Source organism: Python bivittatus, unplaced genomic scaffold (assembly GCF_059951505.1).
Source record: "Python bivittatus isolate LINGU-HERP-01145 unplaced genomic scaffold, Pbiv_v1 ctg000790_np1212, whole genome shotgun sequence".
Taxonomy (NCBI): Eukaryota; Metazoa; Chordata; class Lepidosauria; order Squamata; family Pythonidae; genus Python; species Python bivittatus.
The window spans coordinates 4,393,406-4,409,542 of NW_028277110.1; the positions used below are offsets into that span (position 1 = coordinate 4,393,406).

Consider the following 16,137-nt stretch of genomic DNA (forward strand, 5'->3'; position numbering starts at 1 on the left):
CACAGAAGCTCCATGGGGAACATTGAACCAATCTCTCTGTCTCTCTCTCTCTCTCTCAGTCCAATGACTTCTTCACAGGGTTGCTGTTGTGGGACAATATAGGAGGAGGTAGCATTACATATGCCACCCTGAGCTTCTGAATGAAAAGATGGGATATAAATTGAACACATAAATAAATATGATGTAATTCATGCTAGCTCACAGATTTATTTGGCATGGCAACTCTTCAGCCAAAGACAGTGGATGAGAACAGTTTACAGCGTTCAGTACTGTTCACCTGTCAAGGACATTTGTATCTGCATATTTAATTGTCACGTTTTCCCATTCTGTATCCTCCTTTTTGAAATTCGTTATTTTTTAGATCTTAGCCCCCTTGAATGTTCGATAAATGGATAGCTAGGGTCAGAACTGACCAAATAAATACACCCAAGATAGACAAAGAATAGGTTGTTTTACTCCTTTTGTTTCTAACGTTGGTGTTTTTTGATAGTTGTACACCTAGTATTTTTGTCAGGGGATGTGAAATGACATTTAGGACATCTGATGGATGATTGCTTAAAACGTATCCATAGTTACAAACCAATAAGAGTATTTCCAATCCAAAATCTACATATTTGAAGAGAAAATTCCTATTCCAGTGCTGAGATTGGACATTTCAGAACATGTTGTGTATTAGCAGGTGACTAGTTTGATTACACTCTTTCAAAAGTGCATCTTGGTGAAACGCAGTTGGTGAATTAGGTGGAATGACTGAGCAATATCAGAGGTTACTTCTGTTTTCCAAGAGAAGCAAAAGAATAGGATCACTTTCTATTTTATCATCATTGCAGAAAACCACCAAGCCATGTGACTGTACAATTACTGTTACTTTTCTCCTCTTAGCAGGAAAAATAAGGAACAAAAATTTAAAAAATGAAATTGTAGTGTTCTCAACTAATCCCTCTCTCTCTCTCTCTCTCCCTCCCTCCATGTGGCTCAGCTCTTGCAAAACAAGAAAGGCTTATGAAACCTGAACTGAACATCAACCGTGACTATGTTATAGTTGAAGCTGGAGATTCGTTCAGCATAACTTGCAGGTAAATACCTCACACCCTGGGAATCCCAAACAAAATGGGAATTTAGACTTCCAGGGGATGTTGCCCTGAAATGCCTTCTAGAACCTGAGACATAAGGGAGCAGCCTAGAAATGCCAGTTTCCCTTAAACAACTTGGGTTGGAGGGAAAAATCAGTGTGGTTCCTTATAGAGGTGCAAAAAACAGTCCATGAAGAATTGTGTATGGGGTGGATTTACAAGAACTGCTGAAACTGACTTTAGGGTAGGATAGATACACCCTTATGAGAGCCAGTTTGGCATGGTGGTTAAGGCATCAGGCTAGAAACCGGGAGACCACAAATACTAGTCCCATTTTAGGCATGAAGCCAGCTGGGTGACCTTGGGCCAGACTCTCTCTCAACCCTGGGAAGAAGGCAGTGGTGAACCACTTCTGAAAATCCTGCCAAGAAAACAGGCAGTTGCCAGGAGTCAAAAAAGAACAGCAACCCTGACTCCAAGGTGCCCCCCACCAAAAAACCCAGATGAACCAGAGTTCACGGTATCTGTCTTTCAGATCTGTAGAAAGATCCCTGCAAGTTAGGTGTTTGGGAAAAAAATGTTTTATCCAATTCTTCTTCGTGTATCTTAAATCCTGTTTATAATCACTCTAGTGGTCTTTGGGTGGCTGGGTGGGTATTTTCGTGATGTTATCCTGCCTAGAATTGCAAAGCCATGGCATTCCGTGTCTTCCTCCCCATCAGCTTAGGATCGGCTCATAAAGCTGAACTGCAGCCCCCCAGTGCTCCAGTACTCCCCAATATAAAGATGTTGAATACAGGATATATTTCAGACAATATTGGAAGTTTACGTCAATTATATTTTCTGCCCCTATTTTCTTGTAAGCCTCCCTTTTTCAGGGGAGGTAATCTTGTGTGCTCAAAGCAACAGCTCCAGCCATTCCAGCTTGAAGCTTCATGGCCACCAAAAAGTCTCACTGCCAGCTCACCGTCCCATCATGGTGACCCTTCCGTCACTTCTCCCCCTTCTCTCGTCTCTCTCTTTCACTCGCAAAGGTAGAAAGAACTGGATCTGACTTGAAAGAAATCAGTATTTCTTTTCCTGTAGCGTCTTTCAGCATTGTAGAGCAACCTGGCCAGCAGCTTCCAACAACCCGGCTTGTTGGAATAGAATGGAAAGGAATTATAATTTCTCTACAGAATGAATTGTGCAGGGGCGTCCAGTGTGGGGACAGTCAAAAAGGTCAGGATGGCAGTCATGGTCCTGCAATTAAAGCCCTGTGATGCATGTAAAAAATGGGCAGGGCTTTGCTTTGTGATAGCCACCATCCTGACTTTTTTGAGCCCCTGCGCCCCCCCCCCCGCAGAACACCATACAATAGCATATTGCTCTTGTTATCTTGCCCAAGAGTCAGTGCGCGTTTCAGAAAAGAAAGACAGCACATGCTTGCTTTAATCTCCCAGAACCTTTGAACAACTTTAATTTATCTCCCGAAGCAGCTTCAGAAGTTGCTGACCTGTGCTTCAGCCTTGCTGAAAGAAGACAAGATGGCAGGATTTAGTGCAGGCAAAAGAGATGGTTGACAGGATCCTCTTCAGCATGAAGGAACTCATGGTAGTGGTTAATACAGTTGCGCAACTGAATGCCAAAGAAGTCAATTTTGCAATCAATATGAGTCATGAGTGTTCTGCCAGCTCTTTAGGTTCAAAATCCAGTGAAAGTAGCAACAGGTAGTATGCAGCCCATTCTTGGAGGAGGAGGAGGAGGAGGAGGAGGAGGGGAAGGGGAAGGGGAAGGGGAAGAAGAAGAAGAAGAAGAAGAAGAAGAAGAAGAAGAAGAAGAAGAAGAAGAAGAAGAAGAAGAAGAAGAAGAAGAAGAAGAAGAAGGGGGAGGGGAGGGGAGGGGAGGGGAGGGGAGGGGAGGGGGAACATGTGGCTTCCATTGGGAAATGAACTCCATGAATTCTGCCATGGTCAGGGCCAAGGCAGAAGAAGTCTTGCTCCTCAAGGATAGTACCTATCCTTAGATTTAAAGTATGGAGTGAATTGTGCTTTTGCAGTTGTGTAGCCAGAACTAGCGTTATTGGAGAGATTAGAGTTAGCAGGTCAGGGGATGATAGCCAGGGGAGACTGAAGATGGCTCCTAACTGGTTAGCTGATTAGCTACTAGTACTGGTATCTCCTGATGGACCTCAGAAGAGGGAGAGGATGAATGGGAGAACTTCCTGAAATATTCTGTAGGGATGTGCAGCACTTCAGATCTGATTCCCCTTCACAGCACGCAGGTGCACAAACACAGCCCTTGTCTTCAACTCTTTAAAGCAGCCGTGTCTTTTCCAGGGATCAAATGACAGGAACAGAGGACAGCCAGGTAATCCTGGGAAAAATCCTAGAGTCATACATGGAGGTGGCATTTAAATATTGGCCAAAACAAACAAACCAACAAAGGAGCTGCTTTAAAGTGTAGCAGACAGGTACTACATTTGTGCTCTGGATGATCTTCTCTTAATTATTTCCAAAGAGTTGCACAGCTCTAATAGCTTGCCCTCTTGCCTTATAATTTCCTCTTCCTCTTCCTCTTCCTCTTCCTCTTCCTCTTCCTCTTCCTCTTCCTCTTCCTCTTCTTCTTCTTCTTCTTCTTCTTCTTCTTCTTCTTCTTCTTCTTCTTCTTCCTCTTCCTCTTCCTCTTCCTCTTCCTCTTCTTCCTCCTCCTCCTCCTCCTCCTCTTCCTTTCCTGAGGGCTACAAGAAGAAGAAGGGGTAATACTGAAAAGGCTGATCAGATCACTGGACCAGGCAATTTTATATTTGAGAGTGTGTGGCAGGAAACCTCCATTGGGCATAGAAAACACATCAGACTCAAATTAACATCACACAATTTACTCCAGTGCTGACGTCTAGGCTTAATCAGACTTCCTTTCTTGTGGGACCTCCACTCCCACAGCAGCATGACAAACTGTGTGAGGTTTAGAGGAGTGGTCATCCATCCTATCTGAATAGCCCAGGTTGATTAAATATGAGCTCAGCCCATATGTACCCCACCTGCTTTTTTAGTTTTGTTAGATCTCATATCCTGACTTTATTATGTACAATTCAAGGGGGCATACATAATGCTCCCTCTTCCTATTGTCCCCACCACATCAGTCTGGTGAGATGGGTTGGGCTGAAAGGCAGGGACTGGCCCCAAGTCACCCAGCCAGCTTTTGTGCCCAAGGGAGGACTAGAACTCATGGTCTCCTGGTTCCTAGTCCAGCACCCAAACCACTGCACCAAACTGGCTTTCAGCGTTATGCCTGAAACTGATGGAATGGTACTTTCTGTTGCCAGGGGCTCCCTTGGCTTGAAGTGGCTAGCTGGAAATGGCCAGAACACCAACAGCAAGCGGTGGCACGTTCACAAGCAAAATTGCTCGGACAAGTCATGGCATTCCTGCAGCACTCTCGGAGTCAACCGAGCTGTCGCCAGTGACACAGGCTATTTCACCTGCTATTATGGCCACCTCCCCTTCGCTGAGGAACTGAAAGCCAAGTTATATGTCTTCGTTAAAGGTAGTATTGATTGATTGATTGATTGATTGATTGATTGACTGATTGATTGATTGATTGATTATGGTGCTATAGGAAAGATGGCAGAGGAGAAAGAAAAAAAATGAAATGTAGCAAGATTTGGAGCCAAAATGAAATAAAATCAGGTGGGATGTGGAGCTTGGTGTGATGGTATCTCCAGGTACATATGGGGACCATACTTGGGACCAAGTCATATATCTAGTTCCAATCAGTCCTAGTCAGTAGCATAGTCAAGGACAGAGACATCTGGATAAAAAAATTTTTGAAGATGGCGGCCGCATTGAAGCCCATGCCTTTTTTACATGCATCATATGTTGTAATGGTATGTGTGAAAGACCTTGAGAGATGGGTCGAAGAGATGCTGCCTAGGGAATGGTCAGATGAGAAAGGACGTAGCCCACAGCTGCATAATGGACAGAGGAAGAGACTCAGTAAGGAACCTCCATAACTTCTCAGGCTGTAAAGGAGACGGTGGGAGAATCGCACTTTCAGACTTGCACAATTCTGTTAACGTAGCCTTCCAATAAAGTAGAATTAGCTCATCGGGTTATGGTTCTTTTTGGTCTACCTGGGAAGGCTGACACTTGTAAAGAAGAGATCAGGGCTTCAGTTGGACCATTATAACTTCTACCTTGAATATTTGTGTTCCCCACCCCCAATGCCCCTGGCCAATGATGAAGGCTGTGCAAGTTGAAATCCAAAGTATCAGAGATCCATCTCAAGGACAGCTATTAATCTCTCTTTAGGAACACGAACATGCATTGATGAGTTTAGCAGTGGAAATGTCATGGGCTAGACTCAGATAAGGAGCTTTAGTTGCAGATGGTCTTAAAACAACATCGATCTGCTATTGCAGAATCTAAGACCCTGGTCACGCTTAATATGTCTACTCCAGGGTTTAAACCCTGCATCCTTTTCTCCTGCCCTTACTGGGTAAACTCAGCTGTGGTTGCTGAGGGCACCTGCAGGGTGTTTTGATAATATTCTTACTCCATCTCAGCCTCTTTACTTCCAGCCTTGCTGGAGTCAGCCCTCACAGCCAGCATCTGGAGTGTTGCCCCATTGCCTGTCACTGCATTGCACCCACTCACGCCTCAAACCAATTGCATGCCTATCAATCCATGATAAGGGCAAAGTCTTCCTGAATCAGGAATGGAAGTGGGCATGTGGAGGTCTCTTGTCTGGAGTACAAAACAATGAAGGTCTGCTGATTGTGTTGGGCATCTCACTAATGTGGTCAGAAGAATTGTCAGGAAGAAGAAAACAGCAGCAAACAGGAAGGACTGCGTTATGGAAATGGTAGGGCTAAGGAACAAAGAATGGGACCCAAATTCCCTGGCAATTGTTGCCCATTCCAACTAGTTCTGGTGCCATCTGAAGAATAAAGCTGTGCTGGTCTTATTATGTCAGTCCTTCTTACGTACTCATAAATATCTTGTCCTTGGATTTAATGGATAAAATTAAAAGACAAAACAACATACGTAATCCTTCCAAACCTGGCATGCAAAACTGCAGCTGTGTTGTCATTGTTCCTTTTTATACCAGGGACTCCACTCAATCAGCCATTTTTATGCGACGATCTAGCCAGAGGCTAGAATAAATGGAGCTCTTGAAGCAGAAAGCATAACATCTTCAACTCTTAAAACAACAGCTTTTTAACATCCACAACAGCAGCCTTTGTATAGTGAGGGAACGTGGTAGAAGAGAATCTCTGATTTTTAATACATGTCTGGGTACAGTCTTTCCTCTAGTTAAATTTGGAAATGGAAATCAGAGACCAGATAGTTCGATGAAACATCCTGTATCCTTGAGTTTAGTTCAGCCCTTCACTCCAGCTATGAGTCATATCTCTTAGAGATGAATCCTCATTGGAGGTGCAGCCACCAAGCAGATCTGATTGGACCCTCAAATCAGTGATTATCAGTATTATAACTCCAGGCTCCTGAGTCCTCTTCTGTAAACTCTTACTTCATTCTCAAGCTGTGGCTGCATAGCCCACAAGAGTGTTGATGCTATTATGCTTGAAAGCTAAACAGCAGACAGGCAGTGAAGTAGGAAGTGACATGAGAGGTGCCATAAGAGGACAGCTTACTCAGGAGTAGCCATTACTCTTGAGTAGTCTGGCTCCCGCAATCAGAGCTGGCCAGAGCTAGCAATCTGGAATGAAGCCTAGCCAAGTCTAGTATGAAGAACTCAACAGTTCTAGAACAGCTTCTGTGGTAGTCCAAACCACCATATTGATGGCAAGTCATGTTTGCTTTCCAGAAACCACAATATTTTGCCAGCCTTTTACCAAGAAGGAACTAAAATGAGGAAGTGGAAGGCCAAACTTATTTCTTGGAACAGGGGCTCCCATCATCAAGAATCAAATGAGCACTTTTTCAAGAATCCAGATTCTGTTCCATGGCCTTCCAATCTGTAGAGTTCCTTCCACCCATAAAGCACATTTCACTGCCCTGTAAACCCTCTTCCTCCTCCTCCTCCATTTTCTTCTTCTTTGCATTTAGTCTACAAAAGGCTTAGTAAATATATTTAAAATGTATTTCGGGAGCACATTTATAAAAGCTAAGGATCTTATGGTGCTCTGGAGCCACAAAGCCAGGGAACCCAAACAATTCTCTGGGGTTGCTACTCTCTGTCTTGAGACAACTTTGCCTTGATTGAGTAAATCCAACTTTCTTCAGTCTGTCACCCTACAGAAGGGTTAAACTGCAGCTTCGATCATACCCAATTGGTATGACAGTTGGTGAGGGATAATGGGAGTTGTAGTTCAGCCTATCTACAGAGCAAGAAATCCCAGGATTGTAGATTAGCCTGGGATATAAAAACATTCCAGAAGCCAATCACTTATGAAAACGACATGGACATGCCTTTGAAGTCATCAGGAATTGAAGGAATGTTCATCTAGAGAAATGAATCAATGACTGTTATTTAACAGGGTGGGGAGGAACTTCCAGTTCAAAGACCTTCAGGTCACAAGGAGGCACAAACAGGGCCCAGCTCCTGAATCCAAACATGTTCTACCCCCCAGGATCACTAAACCGTTGCAGAGGACAGCCATGGAATCCAAGGAAAGGGCTGAACTGCTTGAAGGAAGTTAGCGTTTATTTACTAAGGGTATTTGCAGACCGCTCCAGTCCATTGGGACTTGGGGCAGTGAATGACCAAATGAGAATAACAGCAACAAACGAGCAGCATACAATCCAAAACTGATCCTGGTACCCCAAAAATCCAGCAAAGGATGCTATCTTTGCATCCCTGGGTGCTCCAGATCCCCTACTGGCCTTTGAATCTGAAGGGCTGAGTAGTTCTCTTGTTGAAGTAATACCTGCCTGATAATCTTGCCAGTCATGTCTCACGTAGCAGCCACTGTACAGCAACAGATCAAGAGGTCTGTTGGAGACACCGCAACCTGGATACAGGCAATTCAGCACCTTCAATTTGTAAAACGGGAGATTGCCAAGGCAGGACGTGATATTTGAGCTGTGAAGGCAACCTGCTTCCTTCCCCTTCAAGCCTTCTTCAAGCCACCCACAGCTCCTTCAAGGGAAAAATACTCTGCAAGCCGCACTGCACGTTGCAGGCAGGGACGGGCGGGCACTGTGGAATGTTAGTGGCTTATCAGCTGTCAGAAAAGTCCAAGGAGATGGAGACGGGCTTCTTTTTTGTAGCCTTTGCAGACAGACTGTCTGCCTCAGCAGGTCAAGGGGAGTTTGCAGGAAGGCCAGCTGGGTGGAACTTCCCTAGTTTAAAACCCAGCACGGGTCAAGGAGGTGGGTTCATGTGGAAGTGCTGAAGAAGCCGAAATGGGGGGGGGGAGGTCAGAAGCAAGAGCAAGGCCATCCTTGTCATCGTTTGGTAGAGCGAAGCTGGAGAAATGAAACCAACCTGGTCTGTAGCTCAAAGGCAAAGAAAAGCCACCGTCACCCCCAAAGAATATAGCACAAGGGGCTGATACTTGTGTGTCCTGGCTGAAGCTTGGGTAGACCATGATCTACACATGCATGTGGCGAATTTGGGCAGAATATAAATCACCAGGCTGGTGCCACCTCAGCAATGGAAGCACCTGACTTTGAATAGCGACACCCTCATGCAGTCAGATCATGAAATATGACTCCATAAGTGGAGAGATAAGAAGGGTTGGTTGTTTTTTTGTCACGATCCTCTCCTACTGAAGGGGAAGAAAGCTCATCCTTTCAACAATCAGGGACCAGCATAAACCCTTGAGTTGCTTGAGGGACAGACAACACAATGTATTCAGACTTATAACAATATCATAAAAAGGGGGAAAATGAGAGAGAGAGAGAGATTGTCCACACTTCTACAGGACTCAATGTAGTAAGATCCATTATAGAGTTTCCGTCAGGTTTTTGGTGGGGGGTTAGCGGGGGGCTCAGGGATTTCTTGAACTCTGGGTCCACCCGCATCTAGTCAGCCTCCACTTCCACCGCCAAAGCGATCCATCTCTCAACGGTTGGTGGGTTTCCCCATGAGTAGACCAGTTGCCAGAGGTCTCGTCTCAAGCCCTTCTGGAAGCAGGACACCTTGAACTGCTCAGGCCAATCGTGGAGTTTCCCCGCCAGACTCCAGAACTCCAGGGCATAATCAGCGACTGTGCAGTCTCCTTGCTTGAGACTACGTAGGATGGTTCTGGCTTTCATGATTGCACTCGGATCTTCAAATCTCCTTTGCAGCGCCCTCATGAATCTCAGGAGGTGGTGAAGTTCGGGCGCTCGAGCTTCATGCATCTCTGTTAGCCGTTCCGCCGCTCGTCCCACTAACGCCCGGCCAACGTAGGCTACCTGCTGCGTGTTGCTTGGGAAGAAATGACCACAGTTCTCCATGCAAATTGTCACATGGACTAGGAAACTGGCCAGCTCCTTCGGGTCCCCCCCGTAGCTCATCACCAGACCCCATTCTTTCAGTGCCTCCGCTCGATTCGCGGCCATCTGTGCAGGCTGGGGCTGAGCTGGCTGCGCTGCTGGTGCTGGCGGTGCTGGCTGAGGTGGCTGTCCTGCCGGGATGCATAGAGCCCCTTCTCCTGCTTCTTCCATCATCTGCTCCTCTCCTGGCACACCGGCTGTCGCCAGGTCCGGGTATCAAGCTCCCATCGACCTCCGAACCATCTCTCCTATCCATCTCAATTCTCCTCCGATGGTAGTGATATCCGCTGGTACCATGTTCATGGACCCCTCCAGAGCACTCACCCACATGGATTCCTCTCGCCCTGCTGCTAGGGACCAACGCTCCTCGGGTTCTAGGCTGAGAAAAGACGCTTCCCCATATTCCTCAGGCATCCTCCGTGCCTGCGCTTTTCGCCGCTCCCTGTCCGATTTCAACGTTAAGCGAGCCATGGGTCTGGGGAGCCCCTCCAGGTCTTCCTCCACGCCGCTGACTGTTCCACATTCCGCGATCTCCTCCTCCATCCTGGGCAGAGCTCGCTAGCTCGGGATTCGGGCTTTCCACAATAGGTGAACCCCTCAGTGGAAACTCCAGAGTTTTGAGGGAATTTCAGCAAAATGTCAGCTGCTGCAGTTCTCAACCCAATAAAAGGAAACCTTCTCTGAAGTCTTAGTAGTTCCAGAAGAAAATCAGTTTATTGAGGATTAACGTGCAGGCCATAATAGAGGTTGCTGAAACTGAAAAGCCCGCGCACAGCAAAGTTTCTTAACCCTTCTTCTTTTCCCCCCTCAGCCCCCCTTGGTCCTTCTGGTGCCTTCTCCTGCTTGATGCTGGTGTGACCTTGGCATTCTTGAGAACTAGATAACAAGCCATCTGCTCCAACAGCTATTCTCCTAACTCCCCCCCGCCCCCCCGCCCCCCACACTACTACTACTACTATGGCAGAACTGAGCAAGCTAGCTAATATGCTGGTTAATTGATTGCGAGGTTCTGACAGTTTCACCGAAACCTTCAGCTGACCCTGGGAAGCTATCAGTTAAGAATAGTCCCATGGGGAGGCATTCTTAAATCAGGAAGCTCCCCAAGGCTACATATGTCCCCCCTCAAAGCTTTAGGTGTGTTTTACAAAATAATTCCCAAACATTTCTGTCGAATTGTCATTCTTCACATGGGAACAAGGGAAAATGATTAAATACTTGAAGTGGGCATCTACTTAACATCATCGCACCCTAAAAAAGCGAAACAGAGTTGGACCTAGCTAGTATCTAGATGGGAGACCAGCAGAAAATCCTAGATTCAGAGGGTTGGAAGGGAGCTTGAAGGTGTCCTAGTCCAACCTCCTGCTCAGGACAGGAATTCTCATACTGTCCCAGAGAAATGGCTGCCCAACCTTTGTTTGAAAACCTCCAGTAACGGAGCACCTATGACTCCCCTTCTGAGTAGCTCCGTGTCCTGGCCTTGCCTGTTTTATTGATCTGAACCTGCTCACCCTTTGGAGCCTAAAAAGCCACTCTCTAGGCATGTACAGGTAGCCCCGGGTTAAGAACGCCTGGGTTGCAGATGACCCATAGTTAAGAACGGAGTCCATTGCAGCAGAGTTCAAGTTGATAACACAGTGATTTGAGTTAAATGCACAATGGTTCAAGTTCATTACATTATCCTATTTATACAGTATTATATAATAATACTGTTCCGGCTTACATACAAATTCAACTTAAGGACTTGGGAATGGAACTCGTGCTTAAACTGGGGTCTACCTGTACTGTAGCCCTCTGTCAAGGAAGGGTTGGACTCTTGTGGTTTAGAGGAGCCATCTTCCTTCTTCCTACTGTAACATTCCTGCAGATTTGTCCTTCTTTTCCCCAGCCAGAAGCATTGCAACTAGGTTGGGATTGCAACTTCAAGAATCCCCAGGCAAATTCTAGCAATTTTATTCCACAAACATCTGGAGAAGTAAATGTTTGCTATCATGCTATGTCAGGGCTATACAATATCTCCTGAGCCAAAAGCCATATTGGCCCTTGGACTGATTTTATTTATTGATTTATATATATTTCACATTTATCATTGCCCATCTCCCTAGAAGCAATTCTGGGTGATTTACAGTAAAAGAATAAATATTAATTAAGATACAATAAAACAATAGACTTGGAAATAATAAATATTTCCAAGATTGGTGGTAAAATTATTAGGCTCTGGGAGTGTCTTCATGGTGCCAGCCTCCCCAAGGGTTGGCTATGTCTCTTCTCGCCCCATGGGAGATGGCAGAGCCAGGTCTTCAGTTCTTTCTGGAAAGCCAGGAGGGTGGGGGTCTGCCTCACCTCTGGGGGGGATATTCCATAGGGCAGGGGCAAATTGATTGATTGATTGAGTCACTCATTTATTATTTAATTATTATTTGGCTTGTACAGCCCCATTCAATTGTAGCCAACACTCCACCTTGGTAAGCAAGATTAAAAATGAGAAAAAAATATAGGAGGATCTTCTGCCTTTTAATAATGCATATTAGTCAGAAAAGGTGCCACCAGACTCCCGAGATGAGAAATAACCAACAGTCAAAATCTAGATGCACCACAAAAGCGTCCTCCCAAAGAGATCCAACCCCAGCTGCGGGGGGATTCCAGGAACGGTCCTTGAAAAAGGGGACATGTTCCCAACAACGCCTGAAATGGATTTCATTGAAATTTATTCCAAATTATGTAGAGGCAACACCATTATGCTTTGCGTGTCTACTTGTTTCAGATGACAACAGGGCACCAATTTTGGATGTTGCAAGTTGATGATCTCCTGCTCCAAAGATTCAACAGGGAATTGGTCTGAACATTGACTTTTTTCAAAACCGTTAGGAAAAGACAGAGATCTTGCAAGCTCTGGTAGCTAAATTGGCACGTCATGCTAATCTGCATTAGGGTCTGCCTTGATTGTTTGAGGAAGAGGTTTTGTAGCCTGGTTGGACGCCTTGGCATCCAGGAGATCCCACTGTGATGTTCCACGTATCACAGCATCGTTGCTCAAATGACATAATTTGCATGAGTTGCACAACGGCATCCTGGCATGTGTGGAGCCGCTCTCCCCTTTGCTGCCCTGAAGATGCCTGTGGTGTGTTGTGCAAACTTGTTTCATCTTCTTGCACGGGGCGAAAGTGTGTGAACAGAAGAACAAAGTGAAGAGCGATGCAAAAACACAGCCCCTCCGTTGTATGTTCACGCACGTAGATTTCCTTCCTTTGTGTGACTTTTGTTGCCTTCAGCCACAATTTGTTTTCAGAACAAACCACCAGAACAATTACTTACATCTGCAACCGGTCAGATAAAAAAAGGAGCATGCGGTTTCTTAAAGAAAAATTGCTGGGATATTTATGAGTTGGGGCAACGCAAGCGGTGGAAAATAGAATTCCCTGTTCTGGGCTGATTCCCTATTCTTGACACACTCCGAGCTCTGGGTGGATCAGCAAAACTACACTGATGAAACAAAGTGTTGGTCATCACCTTTAAAGCCCTTCATGGCATGGGACCAGGTTATCTGAGGAACCGTCTCGCCCCGGTTGTTTCAGCCCGCCCCACTCGGTCCAGCAGAAGGGGCAGGTTGCAGACCCCACCAGTCAAGGAATTCCAACTGGGGGGGTCTAGACAGAGGGCCTTTTCTGCTGTGGCCCCCGCCCTATGGAACATCTTGCCTCCCGAGGTCCGGTGCGCCCCCTCCCTCGTGGCCTTCAGAAAAGGGGTTAAATCCTGGCTCTGCCAGAAGGCCTGGGGGCCAGAGGGGGGCTCGCATCTGTGGAGTTGGCTGGTGGGGTGAGGGGTTCTGGCTCCTCTTGAAGGTGTTGGGGCTAAAATATACAGGGGGGGTTAGGACATTTTTAAGGGATGTTTGTATTTTAATTATTTATGGATTTTAGCCACTGTTGGAGGGATTGGTGTGTTTTTTCTTTTTTGTTATTGTGAGCCATCCAGAGTCACCTGTTGGGGGAGATAAGCGGCATACAAGTTTAATAAATAAATAAATAAATAAATAAATAAATAAATAAATAAATTTTAGAAAAGCAAGACCAGGACATCATGATGGAGCATTTGGCGTCTGTCCGAAGCACGCTGAGGGATTCCAGCATCAGGCTAAAAATGAAAGGAAGCAAAAGAGACCTCGTTATTGTTCTCGCACTCTGGGAAGAATGGCCTGGGACTCTCCTGGGAAAGCATTCTTTTCTTCTCACCCCACCTGTTTGAGGCCCTTAAACAAGCAGACTCCTCCTACGAAGCCTTTCTTGAAACAGGAATGCCAGATAGACTTGAATTCCTTTCAGGAGGCTGATAAAAGCTGGCGCGGGAGAAAGGAACAGAACCTGATAAAATTCCACTGAGCAGAACTTCCAGGGCACTGATTTTGGGGAGAAGCTGCAAGGCAAAGGTGCCTGGGGGACTTTAAAAGTCAAGATGTCGGCCATGGTGGCACCATCAAAGCCCCACCCCTTTTTTTTACAAATGTCACAGGTGTGTGAAAAGGGGCGGGGCTTCAATCAGGAGATCACTGCGGCCATCCTGACTCTTTACCCCCCTGCAGATTCCCCGGGGTTCAGCAAATGATGTCTGATGCTGTCTGTCCAGATGTGGAGAGCTTTCAAACATGGAAAGAAGAAATAACGAAGCTTACTGCTGGGATGTATATATGCTAGTATACAGGCTATAGTATATAGGCTAGATTTGGACTTCCCATTAAACCACAATGGATTTATTAGGTTGTTGCTGAGCCTATCCCGTGAGCCTTTCTTTCTTGCATGTTGGGGAGAGTTGTTTTAGTCCGGGCTGTTCTGTGGTTCTTAGCTGTGTTTTTTTACTTTACATATTGTAAGCTGCTCAGAGTCTTTGGGGAGTTGGACAGCCTTAAGAAATCCAAATCATCCTCTGCATCGTTATCCTCATCCTCAGTCCATCCGAGCATATAAACTTGAAGCTTTTGCTGAATCTGCAGCCTACCCATTGTGGCGTAATCCATAAACCATGGTTAGGCATGATGCATTAACCGGGTCTCATGATCAAATGGCAGTGAAGCCGTATCCTTTCCTTTTATTTCTTTATGCCCTGCACATTTCACTCATCGATGATTCTCCCTGAGTTGCTTTTTCACCTTAGCGGGAAATTTTGACAGATGCCCCAGGAAAGGGACAACTGCAGGATGGCGCGCCCTTCGCTCCTTAAGAGGAAAATGACTCTCCTGAAGGAGCAAATGGGTTGATGAATCACCATTTAACTGGTAGGAAGTGAGCATGAATCAGCATGGCTTTCTACTCCAATGCAAGTGGCAGCTGGACAGTATTGCTTATGACTCATCAAAGGTTGTGAAGCAGGCAGGACACTCTTTCTCCAGCTCCTGGGCAAAGAAATATACCAGAAGCAAGTTTTGTTTTGCTCCCTTTGCTACTACTGGAGGTTTTACTTCGTCTTGCATACCACAGGGTGCAGTTCCATGACTTCTGGGGTGTCCACAGAAGATGGTCACCATGGTATGGTTGAAGCTCTGCCTGTTTTTTATGCGTCGCGTGTCTTGACTTTTTTGACTACCCTCTGCGGACACCCCTGCATGACATCTTAAGTTAAAATTGGCAGAGACAAATGTGCATGTTGGGGGTGCAGAGCAGGGGAGGGCAAACGATGCGACAAGCATTGTGAAGTCATGAAGCAAACTCGGCCCCTTTTGTATGTGAATCCTGTCATTGCACCGAACAGGTGGGGCAATGCTCATTTCTTTATCCGGATGAAACTGCTAGGTGACATGGACACCGCTGCACACCACTGTGAGTTGTGTGGCTTGCTATATCACTCTGAATCTGAAATGGCCCCCATGTGGGGTTTCCAGAAAACATGATTTGGTTCCAGACTTTTGCCAAGATGACAGAGCCCGATTGCTGGCAACTATAGGCCGTACCTTGGCGTGCTGTGTGCCCCCAATCAGTGAAAGTCCCAAAGTGACAGCTGTCCTGTTCGAATTACAGAAATCCTGATGGCAGCAAAGAGGTACAGGAAACTGGCCTGGTTGCCATCTAGTGATCATCTGGAGTTCTGCAGTCCAAATACAGTAGCCTTGGGGCTTCTTGGTGGTTTGGATTATATGACAAATCACAAGCGTGGCTAAAACGACTCGCCAGTCAGGAGGAAGAAAATAGTGGCTTACGTGCTCGTCAAGAGAGCTTTTTAAGATAGTGTGTCATACAGACAGAGCTAGAGGGATAGAGAGTGTTTTGAAACCATCCTTTTAGAAAAATGCACTTCAACAATGTGAGTAGCTAACAAAACCCAGCCCTAGATCCAGAAGCAAACCGTTTTGTTTCTAAACTAAGATTTCAGTTTTGTGAATATGGATTCCATGAAGGATGTGATGAAGTTCCCCTAGGAAAAAGGGTGTGAGAGAGTTATTCTGAAGAAATACAATAAACCAGATTATTTGCTTTTCTAAGTTTTGGTTTATGTAGTGTTCAGATAAACCAAGACCATTCATCACCCACCTCTGTTGCTGTGAGAAATCAGCATGGAGAGCTGAAAATGTCAGGAAACCATTAAGCAGCCTCCCCTTATCTCTCCTTCTTCCACAGATATCCTGCCTATTCTACCTCCAGCTAAAAACAATG

General features: G+C 45.8%; 1 protein-coding gene across 2 annotated transcripts in view; it reads left to right on the forward strand.

Moving 5' to 3' along the window:
- The window catches only part of LOC103057723 (vascular endothelial growth factor receptor kdr-like), a 166,922-nt gene that overhangs the window by 51,163 nt on the left and 99,622 nt on the right, over nt 1-16,137 (forward strand). For both annotated transcript variants that reach the window (XM_088129275.1, XM_088129276.1), the window contains exons 2-3: nt 980-1,076; nt 4,378-4,598. In XM_088129275.1, the coding sequence (XP_087985401.1) occupies nt 980-1,076; nt 4,378-4,598 (318 nt within the window). The remainder of the gene's footprint in view (nt 1-979; nt 1,077-4,377; nt 4,599-16,137) is intronic.